At 38.1% G+C, this 22,133-nt stretch overlaps 2 protein-coding genes across 17 annotated transcripts in view; one reads left to right on the plus strand and one right to left on the minus strand.

Moving 5' to 3' along the window:
* Positions 1-9,907, minus strand: part of CNOT2 (CCR4-NOT transcription complex subunit 2) — a 132,073-nt gene extending 122,166 nt beyond the window's left edge. Inside the window, exon 1 of one of the 2 annotated variants that reach the window (XM_086712827.1) lies at positions 9,770-9,907. Coding sequence is in view for 1 of the 2 variants with exons in the window: in XM_086712826.1 (XP_086568952.1) it covers positions 9,770-9,774 (5 nt within the window). In the remaining variant the exon portion in view is untranslated. The remainder of the gene's footprint in view (positions 1-9,769) is intronic. The other variant, XM_086712826.1, reaches the window with a different exon arrangement.
* LOC147579045 (uncharacterized) overlaps positions 9,774-22,133 on the plus strand; it is a 209,253-nt gene continuing 196,893 nt past the window's right edge. For 4 of the 15 annotated variants that reach the window (XR_015253490.1, XM_086712840.1, XM_086712850.1 and 1 more), the window contains exons 1-2: positions 9,801-9,940; positions 10,360-10,430. Coding sequence is in view for 12 of the 15 variants with exons in the window: in XM_086712840.1 (XP_086568966.1) it covers positions 9,801-9,940; positions 10,360-10,430 (211 nt within the window). In the remaining 3 variants the exon portion in view is untranslated. Of the gene's footprint in view, positions 9,941-9,998; positions 10,104-10,359; positions 10,458-12,188; positions 16,588-22,133 lie in introns of those variants that run through there. The other 11 variants (XR_015253491.1, XR_015253492.1, XM_086712846.1 and 8 more) reach the window with 9 other exon arrangements.

Raw genomic sequence — 22,133 nt, forward strand, 5'->3', positions numbered from 1 at the left:
TATCTCCTCTTTGATTAATTCCCTCAAATAATGTTACTCTATTCTAACTTGTATCCACAACATGCACCATAAAAAATGAACTTGAATTACTCAGTAGCACTTATAACAGTGCATGGCAGTGTACTGAACCGTACAAGAAAATCTGATTAAACATGAAAACCATTACTAATGAATTTCTAAGAAAAATATACTAGGTACAACCTTGCAAAACTGAAAACTCTTAAAGCATTTTTCTATGCTAATACAGTTTAAAATTTCCTCCCCTTTATAATTTTCCACTAATATAGACAGACTCCCAATTCCACCTAATCCAGAAAACATTACCATGGCCTCTTAATAAAAAATAATCCCTCTTTCCCTATAGCTTGCTATAAAATTTAATACAAATTATTGGGTCCACCACAACATTTTCATGGTTGAAAAACAAAGACCATCTTAATCATCTTTTTCCTTTTAGGGTTTATCCCTATTTATGCTGAAGGCACTAAGTAACTGTTTATGAAATTTCTGGTTATCAGGAAACAAGCAAAACTTGATCCCATCTTGGGCCCTCTGTTCTTTCTGCCTGGGAAACCAATCACTTAAATTTTTTAATGGCTTTCCCTTATTTTTAGCTACTGTTCAAATGTTACCTCCAGACAAAAAGACCTTCCTTCATCACCCTACTTAAATTGGTCCCCTTCTTTCATCCCTAATCAATTGCTATACGCTTATCTAACCTCTTTATTCTCTTTATCACAATTACTACTATCTGAAATCATTTACCTTTTTATTTTCTGTCTCCCCCTCTAAGATGTTAGCTCCATTAAGGCAGAAACTTGTCTTGTTCACTACCATACATACCCAGAGCTACAGCAATGTCTAGAAGAGAATAAACACTCAAATTATTAAAGAATTTATCTACAAAATATCTACAATGCTAACATTCAATCACTAGAACCTGAAATTTAAACTTAAATAATTTTTATCCAAATGTTACTCAAAAACAAGTAAATTCTATGAATTCCGTATCTGCAAAGAGATAAAAATTCTTGACTTTCTAAGAATGCTGAATTTTAGGTTGGAAGTGACTTTAGAGATCAAGTCCAGTGGTTTTCAAACTATGCTCTGAAATACTTAAAGAGTAGGCAAAGGTCAGATTCCCTGAAGCACTGGACTACAATTGTTTCATATATATATATATATATATATATATATATATACACACACACACACACACATACATATATACATATATATATATATACACACACACACATATATATATGTCTATTTAGGATACATGATATGTACACACAAAGAATACAAAAGTACATTTGAAGGGGCTCCTGGGTGGCTCAGTTGGTTAAGCATCTGACTCTGGCTCAGGTCATGATCTCATGGTTCATGGGCTCGAGCTCAATGTCAGGCTCTGTGCTAACAGCTTGGAGCCAGGAGCCTGCTTCAGATTCTGTTGTCTCCCTCTCTCTACCCCTCTCCTGCTTGCCCCTCCCGACGCCCCCCCCCACCCCCGCCCCCGGCACAAATAAATAAAATTTTTAAAAAAATGGGGCCCTTGGGTGGCTCAGCCCATTAAGCGTCTGACTCTTGATTTCAGCTCAGGTCATGATCTCACGGTTCTTGAGTCCGAGTCCCCCATCGAGTTCTGACAGTGTGGAGCCTGCTTGGGATTCTCTCTTTCCCTCTCTCTCTGCCCCTCACCGGCTCGTATTCTCTCTCCCAAAATAAACAAACTTAAAAAGAAAAAGTACATCTTACATTGAATTTAAGCACTTTGGAGGCTGTTTCTGCTGCCAGATTTAATGGTTTTGCTATAGACATCAAAGCTTGGGTTAAAAGGTCTACAAATATATCCACATTTCTCGTAAGTGGACACAAATTAGAAAAAAAGGTTATAGTCTAATTTTTTTCTACTCTTAAGGACAGACATGCTCACTCAAATAAAATTATAAAAACTCCCCCTGGGGTGCCTGGGTGGCTCAGTAGGTTGAGAGTCTGACTCTTGATTTCAGCTCACGTCGTAACCTCCTGGTTTGTGGGTTTGAGCCCTGCATCCAGCTCCGTGCCTACAGCACAGAGCCTGGCTGGGATTCTCTCTCTGTCCCTCCCTCTCCTACCCCTCCCTTGCTTGTGTTCTCTCTCTCAAAATAAACAGACATTAAAAAAAAAAAAAAAAAAAACTACACCCCAAAGCACTATTTTTTGCCCTAGTAAATCAAGGCAAAGCTCAAGACATATCTGCTCAGCACATTATGTCCTTGCAAAATAAATGTGCAATAAATAAATTTATAAAATGTGGCATCAGTGTGATACAAAATTACCTACTCTTATTGTAACACAGTATTATTTAAAGCTTTGGCATTTCTTGATAAATATGATTATAATGCTTAAAAATGTGAGCTGTTTTATTTTGCCAAAGTCAAGCTTAAAACAAAAAATTTCCTACTTCTCTTTCAAATTCCTATATTACCCTAAATCTGCAAGATGACCAATTAAAAACAAAAATAAACCTTCCATTTGTACATACTTAATTTGATAAATTAAGCTAGAGTAACATTGAGAAATATATTAGATGCTGTGTCCAGTCTAAGAATAAAATGGTCTTTATAATTCCCAATTACTAATTTTAATACTAATCAAAACAGCTTGATTGTTCTATCTTTATATTAATATTAAAATATAACCTTATTTAAGGGGCGCCTGGGTGGCTCAGTCAGTTGGGCTTCTAGACCCTATTTTGGCTCAGGTAAATCTCTCCAGGTCATGGGATCAGTTGTGGGATTGAGGAGCCCTGCTTCCGGCTTCAGGCTCCAATCTGGGTGTGGAGCCTGCTTAAGATTCTCTCTCCCCAGGGGGCGCGCCTGGGTGGCTCAGACCCAGTCGGTTGGGCCTGGGCAGTCAACTTCGGCTCAGGTTATGATCTCATGATTCATGGGTTCAACCCCTGCATCAGGCTCTGTGCTGACCGCTCGGGGCCTGGAGCCTGCTTCAGATTCTGTGTCTCCCTCTCTCTCTCTCTGCCCTACCCCCCACTATTTGCACTTTGTGTCTCTCTCAAAAATGAATAAACATTAAAAAAATATGAAAAAAAAATTCTCTCTCCCTCATCCTCTGTACATCACCCACTCACTCTCTCAAAAAAAAAAAAAAAAAAGGTTAACCAATATATATAACTTATTTAAAAAGTAAACATCAAAATGACAACCATGTAAAATTGAGATAATGGGGTCGCCTGGCTGGTTCAGTTGGAAGAGCACACAACTCTTGATCTTGGGGTTGTGAATCTGAGCCCCACAATGGGTACAGAGATTATAAATATATACATACGTATGTATACATAGATATATATAATATATATGTACGTATGCATATACAAACTTGAGATAATGTATATGAAAGTGCTTTGCAAGCTGTAAACCACCTTTTAAAATATTAAGCAATAAAATTAAGTCAAAAGGAATCAGGTCCTTTGAATGGCATTAATTATTGAATACTGTTATGATACCAATCTCACAAAAACTTTTACAAAGAGAAAATTAAATACAAAATTTGAAGGATAAACATAATTTACAATGTAAAAAGTAACACAAAAACACATTCCTGCCAAATATGACACAAAACCAAATGTTCCTCTCCCAAACACGTTGTATTACATAATCAATCATTACATTCTGTCAGGATGTGGATACAAAATGGAGTTATGTTTCAACATCCAAATACATAAATGGAAAAATGGCATATTGATATGTTTGGAAAAAAGCAAGTCTACTCATTGTTACCTAAACTGCCAGGACATATAATTTTCTCTTGCTTATTTTATCATTCCTTGGCAGAGTAAAAAATTACTAAGTGTGACTCTCATCTACTTTCAATATAAGGAAAGACATTTCAATTCAGTAAAAGCAGAGAAAGGACTGCTGTCCTGAGTACTGGATCAAATTATCTTTTAAAAAATATATACCCTCTCTCTGTATCTTCAGTTTTCTTTTTTTTTTTTTTTTTTTTTTTTTTTAAATTTTTTTTTTTTTCAACGTTTTTATTTATTTTTGGGACAGAGAGAAACAGAGCATGAACGGGGGAGGGGCGGAGAGAGAGGGAGACACAGAATCGGAAACAGGCTCCAGGCTCCGAGCCATCAGCCCAGAGCCCGACGCGGGGCTCGAACTCAGGGACCGCGAGATCGTGACCTGGCTGAAGTCGGACGCCCAACCGACTGCGCCACCCAGGCGCCCCTGTATCTTCAGTTTTCAATCATTAAAAACTCTGTGGCAAATATACAGCAAATGAAACATAAAAAAAGATTTCTAAAATTTTAAGTCAAATGTTAGCACCTCCACTAAATGTAATTCAAGAGTACCATTTACTCTGCTTTGATTTTTACATCTCAAAAAATGGACACAAAACAAGTGTATAATCTCTTATTCAAACCCTCTAAGGCTGTTTCTCAGAATTGGAATTTTTCAGGTTTTAAAAAGATAAAACAGTACATGTATCATTTATGACCAAATACCTCCCAGAGTGGCATAGACAGCATAAATAATCAAATACATTAACATTTCTGCTGCAAAATGTTGGAAAACAAGATAGACCAATAAAGACCACGGTTAGTTCCCAATTTCAATTGGAATTAGTCACCATGAAAAATTAGTTTCAGAACTAAAGGTTTTAGACTATATTAAGTCATCTTAACTAATTTTCATAAGGAGAATGGTATTTGAACTGAAGAACTCCTAAGCTTTGGGACAAGCATTAGGAGTAAAAAAAGGTTGGGGGAAGGGCGGGGGGGGGGGGGGAAGGCAGGGTGACAGAATCTAACTGCAAAAAGCCCAAATCCAACAGGAGTTCCTGGTTAAGCAATGGTTAAGTATATATTACTGTGTAAATAAAAATACAGATCCTCTTCAACTAATGATGGTGTTACATCCTGATAAACCCATCCTAAGCTGAAAATATCGTTACGCTGAAAATGTATTTAATATATACAACCTACTGAATGCTGTAGCTTAGTCTAGCCTAAGTTAAATGTGCTCAGAACACGATATTAGCCTACACTTGGACAAAATACCACAAAGCCTCTTTTAAATGTACTGAAAATCTCATGCAATCTATTGAATATTGTACTGAAAGTGAAAAAAAAATGGTTATATGGAGACAGAATGGTTTCAGGTGTACTGTTTATTCACCCTTATGATAGCATGGCTAACTGGGAGCTGTGAGTGGCTGCCTCTGCCCAGTATCACGACAGAGTATTGTACAGAAAATTGCTGGCCTAGAGAAAAAAATATCAAAATTTGAAGTACAGTTTCTGTTGAATGAGTATCACTTTTGTATCATCATAACATCAAAAAATTGTAAAATTAACCATCATAGGTCTGGGACTGTCTACTCAAAATATCTTTCAACCAGTGACCTTAGCCATACAAAATACAGCAAAAAGTACGGAAACACGTCACCAGAGGCACTTTATTACTATCCTTCCCTTTCCTACACTTACTCTACATACATTTCTCTAAGAAGCTAGTTATCTAGCCTCCCATAGGTAATTAGGATGCAAAACTATAGGAAAAAAAATTCAAGGAAGCAAAATAATACAGGATGTTCTTCTTCCCATCCCCTTTTCCAATACAGTATTTCTGGTCTATGGACCGGGAAACAGTACCCTGAAAGCATGGAGTCAAGTGACAATCTGGCACCAGTTCAGTTTAATGATAACCTTTACTGACAATCTACTAAGTACTATGCACTACAGAAGGTACTAGAAATGCAAACATAAAGACATAACCCTACCTCTTAGGTAGGAAGGTGCTTAAGGTCCACTGGAGGTTATGGTAGATGGTAGGGATGGACAGGTTACAATGCAGCATGACACTTTTAATTATATAAGCTTAAAGACTAAAAGCAGCACAACAAAAGGATTTGGGGGCTCAGGAAAAGTTTCATTTAAAAAATGACACTACAGTAGAGTTTTGACGAATAAGAAGTTTGTCAAACAGAGACGTGGTAGTAAAAGTACCCCTACCCACTCACATAAACATATATGAAAGCAAAAAAACAAAAACAAAAGCTTTCAGGGTAAGTAGCAAATACAGTTGTCCAAAATATCTACCTACATCTAAATAGATCCCAAGTGTAAGCATATAAATCAAATATGTCCAGAAAAGGGAAATTTTTTCCTACATAACTTATTTTATATTTCCATATTACAATAAGCTATATTATCAAAAAAAAACCACTTAAGCCATTTTATTACTTCATAATTGAGTGTACCTCCAAGTGATATGCCAAAAGATGTGCATCTACATCTCAGAGAACAAGCTGTTAGAAAAGCATAATAGGAACTATTTTTCCAGGTTATCCCTAACAGTATAGACAAAGTAAATAAATGAACAAGCCATATGAGCATGACCTGTCATAGACAGGAATTTTAAGACTTCAAAAGAGGATGCCAAACAGAAAAACTAAAGCAAGAAGAAAAAATATATACAGTATTTAGAATGTGGAAAGGTTAAAATCAGGTAAAAATTGAAATTTCTCTTTGTAAAATCAAGGTAAAAATCAAGGTAAAAATTGTAATTTTAAAAAGTGAAAACCCTAATGTCCATTCTATTTCTTTTCAAAGGCAGACTCTCTATAACAGACATCAATGTTAAAGCTTATTCAAAATATCTAGTGAAAGTCACAATGAAATTCCTGTTTAAGCATCACAGGTAGAAATTAACCTTAGTAAGGAGGAACCATCACCTGTATCATCAACCAAAATGATTCCTATCATAGCACTAGATCCCTTCCTTGATATCAATATTGTATGTAATTATATTCAAAAATTATAGTGCAGCTCACATTAACTCTGTAAAACTGCCCTACCTAGTACCTTGGTTTCTTTTGCTTCTTTGTGTTACAAAATCTACCAGAGGTCTAGGCAACAAACAAAATCTTATTTAGTAGTATCTTCTCCTAAAACTGTATCACTATTTGCATAAGCTGTCCTCAATGCCTATTCAAGCAAGCACAGGGAAAGTTTTGTTTTTAAATTTGTAATAACAGAACAAACCTTGTACCGGTAAAAATTTCAGGTTAATTTAAAAATACTATTTATCACCGCTCTTAAGGAGTAAAAAACAAATGAACTTATTTTTACTAGTCTTTTGAGGTCTATTCATATTTCATATATAGAAGTAAAGTATGCCTCTACTTTTCTACAGTATAAGAAAATTTTATGAAGCAAATTTGTCACTATACAGAGCAAAACTATAATTTCCCATAGGTTGTGAAAAATTCTCTAAGAGTCTTTCAAGATACAAGTACCTTTAATACCATTATCTATTGAAGAAATAAAAACCAAAACTAGGTTAGAAGCACTTGTAATGAAATCTACTCATAAATCTGAAGTACTTATTTACTTTTGAACAAAGAAAAATTTCAGGTTAAAACTAAGTGTAAAGCATCTCCAGAAAATGAAAAAGTAAATTAAACACCCAAAATTATTAAGTAAAAACATAGGTAATTAGCTCTCTTGGGGAAGAGTATCATTCTGAGTTTTATTTTATCTTCAAGATCAAGTACTTCTCAAACGAAGGAGATATAAATACACTCTTGCATTCTGTCCTATTTTTTTCCACCACACAAATTTACTTTAAAACGGAAGTATTACAGAAACTGCAAATTTTTTAAAGGCTGTATTTGAAGGCTGTTGCTTACTTAGGCATACAGGCAATTCTCATTCCCCAAGAGCATCAGATTAGGTTACAGATATCTCTATGCAGTATACTTAGAATAAAAGGGTTCTGCTTACAATAATTTATTTTTATTGATACAACATTAATCAGGATGTAGAAAGTGTGAGTTTCTCGATTCCTGTCTAAATTACAAAGTATGCACAGAAGTAACTGCAATTCAAGCCCCTAGGGAAAAAATGAAAAAAATACCTTTTTAAAATTAAATGAGAATTTTACAAAGTCAAAGTGAACAGTTTTGTCTTTTTTACGTATGTATTGTTATTTTTCCTTTAAAATTAATATAAGAATCGCAAACTAAAGAGGAGTTCAACATACAAAGCTTATTAACGATCTTGGTCCATTAAGTAGTGTTTCAACTAAAATATCTGAATGCAGACATCTTTAGATGTTTTAGCCATTTCAGTCCTCTGTGATTCTGAATCAACCCTTTAACTCTGAGATAAAGTTATCTTGCAAAATTGCAAAAGATGTGTTCACTGACGTTTGAGAAATAACTTGTCAAATATACTAATTATTTCTAAACAATTCAACTTATACCCATGTAAACAGATACTTTGAAATTTCTATTCAACGCCCACATACTTTATATTTCCACTTATGTTATTCCTAAAGGCAAATCAAAAGTAACACTTAACGATTCTAGAGGTTTAGAAATTCCCAATGCCAAGACTAACAGGAAGAAATGTGTTCAATTGTTAACTCTAAATTCAAGTATGGCCTCCCTCGTGAACAGATTTTAACTCAGTACTTTCTATTATTTCGCCAAGAATGTGAGGGTTGATATGAATGTACTTAATTATTATAAACGGTCCAGAAGATTAAGAAAGGAGTTAAGATTCTCTGACCAAGAGTTCTATGACAATGAAACAGAATGAATTGCATTCGGTCTTATGGATGTTGAAAAGTGAAGGCCTCCTCTTAGGATTCAAGGGAAGTTGATGTTTAGGTCCTTCCGAGAGGGTGGTACCCGTATGTAAGACTTTTGTGGTGGTAATGCCATATCCACAGGCTATGGTATAAATGCAAATTCTAAAACCTTGGAAGTGTTTTTATAAACGATAACTAGAATTCGCATTCGCTGAAGACAGGAGTTTGAGGCTTTCTCTTCTAGATGGACAGCAGAGCCTCAACGAAAAACTAGGTGGGCCTCTTTCAACCCCACTCATTTCTTCCGTGAAACTTTTAAGTTAGACCCAAGACAGCACAAGGTGGAGAGGCCCCGGCGGAAGTAGAAACCTAGAACTGGCAACTTCACAAACAGAAGCGTCTCAGGTTCCTCCGCCGCCCCAGGACTATCCCGTCTCACTCTCTATCACACCACTGAAGATTCACCCTCCCGGTGCGGTGGCAGAGGAAGCATCACAGTTGCACTCCTCCTTCCACCAACCATACCCTTTGGTATCCCAAGGCCTGGGGGCTCCTGAGGCCCGTTAGCCAGTCCAATGTCCCGCCCCCCCCCCCATCTATTACACACACATACACACACACACAAGTTGCAGGTGATGTGGGTGTACTCAGAAAATGTGAACAGCCAGAGACCGCGGCAGCTGCTGGGAACGCGGCAGCCCCATCTAAAGCGGACCCGGGCTCCTTGGCCACCACCGCAGCCGCCTTCTCTTCTTCCCCAGGAAGCAGCGCGGCGGCGGTGGCTCCGCGCTGGCGGGAGCTCGGCGGAGCGGAGTCTAAGGGAAGCCTCAGCGCCCGCCGAAGGGACCGGGCCTAGCTAGGATCCAGGGCTGCCGCTGCAGCCACCCAAGTACAGCGACGCTTTACGTCCCGTCCACCACCCTCCCCATACACACCCCCTCCCTCCTCCACCGCCGCCACCCCCCCTCCCCGCCCGCTCCGCTCTCCCTCTCTCGATTGGAGCCGAGACAAAAGCAACGGGAAGCGGCGGGCCAGGACGCTGCCCGCGGACCCCGGACGCGGCCGGACCGGCCCCGAGGCATTCCCCGGCCTTGAGGGGGCCCCGAATCCGCCGCCCCCGCCGCGCACCCCGCTGCCAGACTTCCGAAAATTTGCCAAAAACTCACCGCATGAATTTTCTTGTCCCGCGGATCCAAGATGGCGACGTATCCACCGCTGAGGCTGCTGGGAGCAAGACCTTTACCCTCTGACCCCCGCCGTGACCCCCGTCGTTCCGGCTTCACTCAAAGCGGCGGCGGAAGGTGGGAGCGGCGATTGCCGACCGGACAGGGTTGGGGGTGGGTAGGCGGCTTCCCGCGCGTTCGAGAAAGGGTGGGGAGAGGCGCTTCACTCCCTCACCTTCTTCCCCGCGGCTTTCAGCATGTCTTCCACCGACTCACGGGGAGGCTCGTCGCTTCTTCGCGGCCGTTATAGCGAGCAGGGCCTCTGCGGCCGCTGCAGGTCCCCTGAGACCGGGTCGCGCTGCACTGGGCACGGGCCCTGGGTCCGAGGCGGGCCCCGGGGTCCAGGGGCGGGGAATGGTGAGGTGGCGTCAGCCCGCCCTGCCTGGGGACGCGGAGCGTGTTTTTGTTTGTGTTCGTGTCGGACACCACGCCCCTCCCACGTCCGTCCGCCTGGAAAGGCCCCCACACCCACCCCACCCCCGACTCCCACCACCTGAAGCAAAACTGATCGTTGTCTTGTTTTCCTCCCTCAGCACCCGCAAACTGCGGTGTTCGTGCACGCACTTCCAGGGACCAGCAGCACGTCACCATCACCTCCTGAGAAGTGAGTTCCCCTCCGCCGAAACCGTTGGTATTTTCTACTCATCACCCTTCCTTTTTCTGTCTTTTTTTTTTTTAACTTGATGGGAGGGAGCATATTGGGGAGCAAGTTTTTAAAGCTCTACTGAATGAGCTTGCGCTAGCCGAGTTAGATTTATAGCACTTTCTTTCGCTCCTGCTCCCCCCCAGTCCCCATGTAAGCTTGAGTGACCGGCTGGGCTGTGAGCAATACCGTTTGAAATTACGGTGGCTTTGATGGGAACTTCAGGAGAGTGAAGTCTTTGTTTTTCAGAAAAGTAACTGTCACTCAAAGTTAAATTGGTGTTCTTCGAAATAACCTCTATTCCTTTGTGTGTCGATAAATGCTTTCTTTCCCTTTTGTTACTGTTCGACATTTTTGGACTTTACAAAGAGCTTCTGCATGTGTATTTTGGAATCGTGTAGTTTCATAAAGTGAATTGTTATTCTTTTGTGTTTGAGTGATAGACTTTATTAATGTAAAGTACAAGTCATTTGTAGTAAATAAAATTTCTACTTCCCTTGTTTGTTTCTTCTATAAAAATCACCTTTTCTTTACAAAAAAAAAAAAAAAACACCTGTAATCCAACTTAAAACTTATCAGTGAAGGGCAGAGGGTGCCTATCTTAAATAGCAAGAAAGATAAGGATGTTATAAATAAAAGGTGACTTTGTTATGTTTACAGAATGCAAGGTGTTTTGAGATACTAGTAAACGTCCTGTGGTTTAAGTTAAACTCCGAATGGTGCTGACGTTCCCAGTAGAAAATGTGTTGCCTGATTATTCATTTCGTTAAACATTCTACTTCCCTGTTGTTTACTTCAGGTAAATTCAATTTTTTTTTTTTTTCTTTTCAACGTTTTTATTTATTTTTGGGACAGAGAGAGACAGAGCATGAACGGGGGAGGGGCAGAGAGAGAGGGAGACACAGAATCGGAAACAGGCTCCAGGCTCCGAGCCATCAGCCCAGAGCCTGACTCGGGGCTCGAACTCACAGACCTCGAGATCGTGACCTGGCTGAAGTCGGACGCTTAACCGACTGCGCCACCCAGGCGCCCCTACTTCAGGTAAATTCAAGGAGGAGCAACCCCTCTTTCAGTCCTTTCCTCCCCAGCCCCCAGCAGTTCCTTCCTGCCTCTTCAGCATTCTCTTCGGTGTAAGATGATGTGTTCTAGGACTGGATATGCCTCTGAGTGCATGTAATCCAACTTCGTCCCGTCCTCACCCTTCTCGTTGCTTCCTCTCTGTTTGTGTCACGTACCAAGCTCTTTCCAGTCTGTAGCAGAGACTGTTAGTTGTCCCCTAAAATTTCTCCCTTTTTTTCATACTAACAGACATGGACACATGGCTGTCCAGAATGAAGACTGTTTTCCGGCCTCTCTGTAGCCATGTGGTAGTTCTGGCCAATGGCGTATAAGCAAAAAGGTCATGTGGCGTCCCTTCAGAACCATCCTTAAAACACAGTTGGTGTACACATCCGGTCCTCTGTCTCTTTTCCTCTTAATATTCTGCACCCTGGAATATGGATGTGACGGCCTGAAAGTCTAGCCGCCAATGTGGGCTGCAGGCGAAATCTTAAACTGGTGGGAGCTTGGGTTCTTGAGACCTTTGTGGAGCACCGTACCAGCCCTGCACTCTTTACGTTCAGTTTTGGTTTGGTTTGGTTTTTTGTTTTTTGGGGGGGGGGGGGTGGTTTAGAGCGAGAGAGAGAGAGAGAGAGCACCTTTTTTTTTTTTTTTTCTTAGACCGAGCAAGTGAGCACCAGTGGAAGACAGGGGCAGAGGAAGAGAGAATCCCACGCAGGCTCCAAAGACGCAGGGCTCGATCCCACAACCCTGGTCATGACCTGAATGGAAATCAAAGATTCAGATACTCAACCGACTGAGCCAGCCAGGCACCCCTACATTTAGATTTGGATAGGAGAAAATAAATTTCTATTTTATTTAAAACTCTAGGGTCTCTTCTCAACTGAATTTAATTTTAACTGATACTCCATCTCAGGACCTTTGTACTTTTGCACTATTATTTTTTTCTGTCTGGGATGTATTTTCTCGGTGTCTATGTAGCTAACTCATTCTCATCCTTCAGGCCTTAACTCAGAAATCAAGGCACACGGGTGGCTCAGTGTGTTAAGCATCCGACTCTTGATTTTGGGCTCAGGTCATGATGTCATGGTTCCTGAGTTCGAGCCCTGTATCAGGCTCTGCACTGTCAGTGCTTAGGACTCTTTCTGCCCCTCCCCTGTACACTCTCATTCTCTCTCCCTCTCAAATAAATAAGAACTTTAAAAAAAGAAAGAATCTCTGACAGGCCTTCCTTCACCACCATTTTTAAAGTATCTCCTTTTCCCATTTATTTTTAAATAACATTTATAATTTATCATTATCTTTATTGTTTGTATCTGTTTCCCTTTACCCCACTAAAAATTTAAGTTCCATGGGGGCAGGGGCTACATCTATTTTGATCACTGCTTTATCCCCCACACATAGTATACATTAGGTAAGTACTGTTGAATGAATGAAACACTGAATAAATAAACCATTGAATGAATGAAATAGATTCTTTTCCAAAATTAGGTAAGCTTTTTTTTTTTTAAATGTCTTGAAAGGTTTCCTTCACATAATATGTAAACTCCTGGGCACCTGGGTGGCTCAGTCGGTTGAGCATCCCACTTCAGCTCAGGTCAGGAACTCAACGGTTCATGAATTGGAGTCCTGTGTTGGGCTCTGTGCTGGCAACTCCGAGCCTGGAGCCTGCTTCTTATTCTGTGTCTCCCTCTCCCCCTCCCCAGCTCTGCGTTCACTCTCTCAAAAGTGAATAAACGTTAAAAAAAAAAAAAAATTTTTTTTTTAGTAAGTAAATAAAATCCAAGCTGGGAAGCAGATAGGAAAAATTGTGCTAAACTAATGGAATGTACTAGCTTCCATCCCTGGATAATGAAGATGTATATCTTTTTGGGGGAAATTGACAAGGCTATTATAGGAAAAACAACTTAATTGGTAAGGCTGACTGGCAAATCAGAAAGAATACTCAATATCGTATATGGGGCAGAAATTTCCATTATGTAGTGGTCTGATTTATTATGTAACTTACTGGATCTCAGATTCTTCATCTAAAATGTAGGTAAGAATCTTAAGCTTTGAATGGTAATATAAAAGTTTAATAGTCCATCTTGGGAGTGAGTGACAGAACACATGTTACACATTAATTTGGTTTTCAGGTGTTATTTTAACAAGTGATTATGTCTTGTTAGTACTGGCAAGGGTTCAGAGAAATAGGGCTTCTTAAACTTCCGAGTATATAAATGGCACACACTTCTAGAGTGCAGTTTGACAGTATGTATCAGAAGCCTTGAGCATGTGCATTTGACCCTGAAGTTCCTCTTCTAGAAATGTATCATAAGGAAATAAGAATATGTGTAACAATTTGATTGCAAGAGTATTCATTCCTGCATTGTTTGTTAAGATATTCCTTAAATAGGGGCGCCTGGCTGGCTCAGTCAGTTGAGCATCTGACTGCGGCTCAGGTCATGATCTCACGATTCACAATTCGAGCCCCAAGTGGGGCTCTGTGCTGACAGCTCGGAGCCTGGAGCCTGCCTCAGGTTCTGCGTCTCCCTCTGTCTCTGCCACTCCCCAGCTCACACTGTCTCTCTCTCAAAAATAAACATTAAAAAAAATTTTTTTAAAGATACTCCTTAAGTAAATTAAGCTACATGCATAGAACAGTATCCGGCCATTAAAAATGATGTGGAAGAAATGTATGTTATTGACCTGATATATTAAGTGTAAAGAGGAAGTTTTAAAATGTACAGTTGATCCTTGAATAATGCAGGGGTTGGGATGCCTAACTTCCTCCCTCACATAGTTAAAAACTGCTAATAGTGTATCATTGACCAGAAGCCTTACCAATAATATAAACAGTCAACATATTTTGAATGTTATATGCATTGTATACTGTATTTTTACAACAAAGGAAGCTAGAGAAAAAAAATATTAAGAAAATTACAAGGAAAATACATTTACAGTATTGTACTATATTTATCGAAAAAAAAAATCTGTGTGTAAGTGGACCCATGCAGTCCAAACCTGTGTTGTCAACTGTAATTCCAATTTTGTAGAGATTTGTAGTCTCACAGAGATCTAACAGGATATGTGCAAAGGGTTAATTCAACCTTGCAAAAGTATTTTTATTTAGAGCTATTTTTATATCATTATTTCTATTTCATTTTTTAATTTTCATAGAATAAAAATTTTGTATAATAGTAATAAAAAACGCTATTTCTCTCTTTATAAAACCGAGTGAATGATTTGGAACAATAGTATCACATACTCAGTTGCCAAGCCTGATATCTTTTATCCTTCTTCCCTATGCCTCACAAATAGTTATCAATTATTGTGTATTTTATCTTCCAATGAAGACATAGTAATAGCAGCAACAGATGTAGCAAACACTTACGATTCACTACATGCCAGGCATTGTTGTAAGCATTTTACCTATGTTAACTCCTGAAATCCTTACATCTACCATATTTTGTGCTAGGATCTGCTAAAATCTGTAGTTCGGACTAAATTCTCTGTTAGGGCAGAAAAAAAGAGGACTGTTGTGTCGGATAATTTCACCAAGTAGCTGTTTAATTTCCATGTTGAATGACTGGATAGCTGGGGATGAAAGGAAGGGACATTTTCACAGTGAGGGGAATAACATGAGCAAAGGCAGATTGTACATGCTGGGGTTGCCACAGGCAAAGCACCACAGATTGGGCGACTTAAACAACAAATGCATTTTTGCTCACAGCTGTGGAGGCTAGAAGTCTGAGAAGGTTTCTTCCCAGAGCCTTGTTCTTGGCTTCTAGATGGCCCTTTTCATGTTTATGTGGTTTTCTCCCTGTATGTGAGTTTGTTTCCAAATTTCCCCTTTTTATACGAACACCAGTCATATTGGATTAGGACATACCCATATGACCTCATTTAACATTAATTACCTTTTTAAAGTTCCTATATCCAAATGTAATAACGTTTTGAGGTAAGGGGATTAGCACCTCATAAATTTTGGGGGGACACAACACAATCTGGGTCAGCTTAGAAGCAGAAATGAACATGGGCCAGCAACTAGAACCAGACTCAGATAAGCAGAAGGGGGCTAGTGGAAATTATGTAGAATAAGGAGGCAGGATTTTGGGAGTGTTTTAAAATGCAGAGCAAAAGAGACAATAGATGGTTTTTAAGAAGTCACTGCTAATCAACCCATCTCCAAAGTTTAGTCAGCACCAAAAAGGAAAACAAAATAAGTAGAACCGTTTGTAGTATATCTTTCATCATGTCCACTTTTATCACCTAACATCACTGCTCTCATCTTGCAAAGATAATTACTTTAAATTATGGATCAAAAAAATTATGAATCCTCTCAAAATTAATGTTTTTACCTATTCAGATCACTTTCATACAATACAAGTTTTTTCCCATATCAGGTAAAAGAATCAACAAAATAACTTTTTTACTTTGCTTTCTCGACTACATTAACTGTTGAATGTTTTAATGCATGGTTAAGATATTTTCTTAGTGCCAATTCTATCCCACATATGAATTATAAATTATCTTCCACTTAAGTAAAAATCCCTCCCCCAACAGTTTCCAGAATCAATGAATATAGAAGTAAATCAATCTGAAACACAAGAAATGGGATGCTTGGGTAGCTTAGTCGGTTAGGTGTCTGATCTCAGCTCTGGTCATGAACTCACAGTTTGTGAGTTCGAGCCCCGTGTCAGGCTCTGTACTTGACAGCTCAGAGCCTGGAGCCTGCTTCAGATTCTGTGTCTCCATCTCTTTCTGTTCCTCCCTGGCTCGCACTCTGTCTCTCTCTCAAAAATAAAGATTTAAAAAAAAATTTTAGGGGTGCCTGGGTGACTCAGTTGGTTAAGCGTCTGACTGGTTCGGTTTGTGGTCTTGCAGTTCCTGAGCTTGAGCCCTAAATTGGGCTCTATACTGACAGCTCAGAGCCTGGAGCCTGTTTCAGATTCTGTTTCTCCCTTGCACCCCCCAACTCTGTCTCTCTCAAAAATAAAAATAAACATTAAAAAAATGCTTTTTAATTTTTTTAAATAAAACCTGAGAAATCAGCCAATACATTTCTGTTTAAAGAAAAACGGATCGGGGCGCCTGGGTGGCGCAGTCGGTTAAGCGTCCGACTTCAGCCAGGTCACGATCTCGCGGTCCGGGAGTTCGAGCCCCGCGTCGGGCTCTGGGCTGATGGCTCAGAGCCTGGAGCCTGTTTTCGATTCTGTGTCTCCCTCTCTCTCTGCTCCTCCCCCGTTCATGCTCTGTCTCTCTCTGTCCCAAAAATAAATAAACGTTGAAAAAAAAAAATTTAAAAAAAAAAAGAAAAACGGATTAAACACTGACATGATAGCAGGAATAAAAGCAATTTATGTACACAATAGATTGAAAAAAGAATTATCTGTGCTTTTTAAATACTAATGGCCTTAGTCATAGCCATTCAAATGCTGAATATTAACCTGTTTTGTAACTGAGGAACTTAAAGTGAAAATACATTCAGTATAAAAGAAAATGAAGATTACAAAGACAATGAAACAGTAAAGGTTATGAAATCTGTAGATCTTAAGAAAGCCTTGGTCCTGGAAGAAACACCCCTACTTGAACTGATCCCATCCTATTCAATAATTCTTACTCTCAGGAGCTGTTTATGTTTTATGTTTTTTTGGTTTGTTTTTTTAAGTTTACTTATTTTGAGAAAGAGACCACATGAGTAGGAGAGGGGCAGACAGAGAGGGAGAGGGAGAGAATCTCAACCAGGCTCTGCACTGTCAGCACACAGTCCAATGCGGGGCTCGAACCCAGGAAACCGTGAGTTCATGACCTGAGCCGAAACTGAGAGTTGGACGCTTAACCACCCAAGCAACCCAGGTGCCCCAGAACTGTTTTATGTTTAACCTAAAAGTTTTACATTGCTTTTTTATTTTTATTCCTTGAAAGTGCTCACACTGCAAATTGTTCATGGATGAAATATAGAGCTTAGCACATTTTTTCCCTACAAAATTATGGCATAAATTTGCTCAGTTTTCTATCTGATTGCTAATAAATGTTATGCCACAGAGTTTGTAAAAGAAACCCCTTAAGGACTAAATGTGTAGAGCATGCTGCAAAGTGCAAGAAGTAAACTAAAAATGAATCTATAAACCTACATCTGGACCACCTACTGAATGCTGACAAACATAATGCAGGGGTAAAGTTTTGTAAAGAGATATAATTCAGGACACCTGGCTGACTCAGTCCATGAGCATGCGACTCTTGATTTCCAGGTGACGAGTTCATGCCCTAGTTGGATGTAGAGATTACTTAAAACACACCAAAAATTTTTTTAAATAAGTAGATATAGTTCAGTCCTAAAAGGGTAAGTAGAAACTAATATATTATTGTTTCTAACCATCCATCACACATTACAGTGCTTGAAAACAGTCAAAAATCTGCCACAAAAAAATTACACACGTTCTGTATACATCAGAAACAGTCATCTTTGAAATCAAAAGTAACTTAATAGTTTAAAAACTTTGTTTCAAAAAAAACTGTCAATTACCTGCTTAAACATGAATAGTTAATTCACTTCTCAAAACCTGCATTGGAAATTTTCTGTGAGTACACATGATACCAGTTTCATTTAAACAAACAAAATTGTTATCATAGAGAAGTCTGTTCAGTAAGAGGACAAATATTTAATTAATACATATACCAGGATGCCTTAAGTTGCAAAGTTTAAGAAGTCAGCAACAGGTTAAATATACCAGTGTTCAACTTTGACATCTTTCAAAATAGGAAGAGAATAAAGCCTTTAGCTCACCTTTCCAGTCTGTAACAAATTCAGTAGAACTAATAAAACCTGTTACTGGATCACTAGCTTAGCTTCTATGCATGTTTGTAAAAATTGCATAAAATTGTAAGAGTATAAGATCTAAAAATTAAAAAAAAAAAAAAAAAAAAAAGCCAGGACATACTGTACTTCAAGCATTCACCATTCTAAAATGAGTCATTGTCATTTATGATAAATGACCAGCATCTCTAATAAGGCCATAATTTGAGGAGGGGGAATATGGTTTTTTTTGTACATATTCTTTTTCTTTTAAAAAAAAAATGTTTATTTTTGAGAGAGACAGAGCAGAGAGTGAGGGGGAGACAGAGAATCCCAAGCAGATTCCATGCTGTGAGCGTGGAGCCCAATGCAGGGCTCAAACTCACAAGTCATGAGATCATGACTTGAGCTGAAATCAAGAGTCTGACACTTAACTGATTGAGCCACCCAGGCACCATTTGTACATATTCTTCTTAAGATTGCTTCTTAATATATTCTCATATTGAAGTTACTATTTATTTATAAAAGCATTTTATAGTACTTGTGAATCTTAAACATCAGCATTTTGTGAAATCTCATTACAATGTCTATAGTGACACTATATCAAACACATAGAAAAATTTTTATCTTCAACCCCTCACTTATACATTTCATGCAATATTTGATGCTTAAAAATACCAAAATGAAAAAAATGCCAAAATAATAATGAAAATAAGTAAAAGAATTTGAACAGTTCCTTAGAAATCCTTATGTAATGATTTCTCTTACAATTAGGTTTCCAAAGTTTTGCATTTTTATGACATTCTTTCTGAACTCTTCATAAATTTTCTACAGCCTCATAGAATTGGTTTCCAGATATAAACATAAAAGGATGCTTTTAATATAACCAGTTTTGGCAATAAAAGAATAAATGCTTTCTCATCTGAATACAATGTTCTGTTCTGATGTGGTATCCATTTATCATTCATTATTCAAATGTGATTGACTCAGTTATGTGCCACACGTCTTTTATTGTCATGTAATTCTCAAAGAAACTATCTGATATAATAGTATAATTTCCTCCATGTTCTTGTTTGTAGCAGATCTCCAGTTTAAACTTGTGACCCATACTTTGCCCTTCAAATATCCTTATCTTTGTATTGAATTACTATTTATTGCTCATCAGCTTTCATATTGATCACAGCAATGTTAAAGCTGCTTAGTATTCTGACCTGAACATTATAGATGTTATTACTCGCCGGTGCTTTTGTGGATCACTATCATCTGTAAAAATAGGTAGCCTAAAAAGAAAAAACAAATAAGGTAACCGGTGAGAAAAATATAAGATCCATGGAACTAGAAAGTAGTTGTAACAAACCAATCAGCACAAGAAAACCTCAAACAGTAATTAGAGATAAAATATGAGATCAATATTGGCCTGATAATAATTATAGCTACCACTTAATTTGGCATCTACTAAATTGCAAGCACCATAATTACATGATTTCATTCAGCTGCATAACATGAGCTAAGTAATATTCACACTGTACAGATGAGGAAATGGAGGCTCTAAGAAAGGTTGCCTTCAATTATATAAATTATTTCCAACTTCACAGCCAGTTCTCTCTTTTTTAATAATGTATGTAGTTTATAATATTGTGATATATATCTGTGTGTGTGTGTGTGCGTGGGGGTGGGGGGGGCTTTTGGGGGAAAGAGTCCATAGATTCCATGAGATTCTCTTAAGTGTTCCCTAGTGAAAAAGTCTAAGATAAACACTAAAACCTACTGTAGGCTCAGTGCATTTATTATGAGAAAGAAACTCCAAGGTAGTTTGGCTGAATCAATCAAATGAATAAATATAGAGAAGCTAGATAGATCATTAAAATTCTGGCTCAACTAACAATTATTGAGTTCCTATTATGCACCAGCCATACAAATTATGTAGTACTGTTCCTCAATCTTGAATAATATAGGAATACCCTATAAGAATTACTGTGTGTACCCAATATGATAAACATTTTAAAGTTACCCTAATATGTGCTATGTGCACATAGAAAATTTGGTGTAAACCTGTACTGATAGCTCCTTTTTAATTATTAAACCAGAAATAATAGAAATTAAACTAAAATATTTGAAATTAATAACATCAATTTTAAAGCAACAAAGACTATTGTTTTGCTAAGCTGGAAGTCATTGGAAATTAATACAGCACATGTTTGTTGTAATTTGGAATGCCTACATTACTATATGATAATTCAATTTTCCCATTAGTTTTCTCTGTTACAATTTTTTTTAAAAAAAATCTTTGTTCCAGAACAAAGCAGGAACAATATTTGACCTTTGCCTGTCATGTATGCATCATTCATTTGTTTGTTTTTATTCTCTACTGTAGCCCAGGGCAATTTAAGTTTTATAGCTTGGCACTAACTCTTATAAACACAAAAACCTGATATTCAAATCAGGTGAAAAGTGTGTATTTATATAATGGTCTTCCCTGTGATCCAAAGTATAGTTACATTTTTAAGTTATTTTTGAAATGAAACCTCAAAACTAAAGGTTTTTGAGGAGAAATCACAAACGTTCAAGAATATATTACTGAATCACCAGGGATTGGAGAAGCAAAGGTTAAGAACTTGGGGTTTTAGAATAGCTCAGACCTGAAATTTTATCCAACTAAAATACACACAAGCTGAGGTCCCTTAGGCAAGATGCTTAACCTCTCCAAGCCTCAGTTTTGTTACCTTAAAATTGTACATAGAAAGATTACCATGTCTTTCAGGGTTGTTAACATTTTATGAGATGATCTTTGTAAACCTTAGCATAATGTAGAATAAAGCAAACAATCACAAAATACTAGTTGCTATAATGATTGTATTTTTATGTGAAATACTACATGTAATCTAAGAATTTTGAATAGAGAAGCTAATTATTAAGGGAGCATCTGAGAGGGAAAAATACAAGAAAATAATAGAAAAGCCATTTAAAAATGACAGCAAACACAAGTGTGCTCACTGGCTGTTACATGTTTTCTGTTGAGAAATAAAAAGTCAGGCAAGGCAGGAAAGTGAAACATATTCTTAAATTATTACATTTTTATAGCATCAAGTAGTGATTATGTTGTACTTTGTACTGTAAGAATGCTTTTTTTAAATAAAATAAACATTAGCTAATCTTTTTCAGTTGCTGGGATGACATCCCTTCTACAATTACTCACAGGATTTTTAAGGCCTATGACTTTTTAAAAGACATTGTTTACAAGAAGATAGTTACTAAACATTTATAATTCTCAAGTAACTTTCTGTTTTTAATAAGGTGTCCAACTCTATATGAAGTAGCTAGAACTTATCATTTCAGGTGTTTTTAAAAGACTGCCTGGGGCACCTGTCTGGCTCAATAGGTAGAGCATGCAACCCTTGATCTTGGGGTTGTGAGTTTGAGCCCCGCATTGGGTGGAGAGATTACTTAAAAAATGAAATAGTATTTAAGAAAAGAAAATAAAAGACCACCTAGACTAGAGGTATACACCGTATATTCTAAAACACTTGTATGTCATCAATATAAATAATATTAGTTGCTATTTGTGGATTTTAAAAGTTGCTCCATCTGCTATACCTTTGACTGGTGATGGTGATGGTCTTGGAGAAATATCTCCAAATCTTCTCTTTTCCTTTTAATGAAGCAGCCTACAATTAGGAAATCACTGTTTGTAAGCATAACCCACGTAAGTGGGCATAGAAACAGTTAAGTGGCAAAACTCAGAAAAGCAGCCATTGACTTACAAGCTCAGCAGCTGCCACTGAGGAGATATTTGATAATGTAGAATAAAAAGAAATCATAACACATAA

This window comes from Puma concolor, chromosome B4 (genome assembly GCF_028749965.1).
Source record: "Puma concolor isolate L17-30 chromosome B4, mPumCon1.1.hap2, whole genome shotgun sequence".
Taxonomy (NCBI): Eukaryota; Metazoa; Chordata; class Mammalia; order Carnivora; family Felidae; genus Puma; species Puma concolor.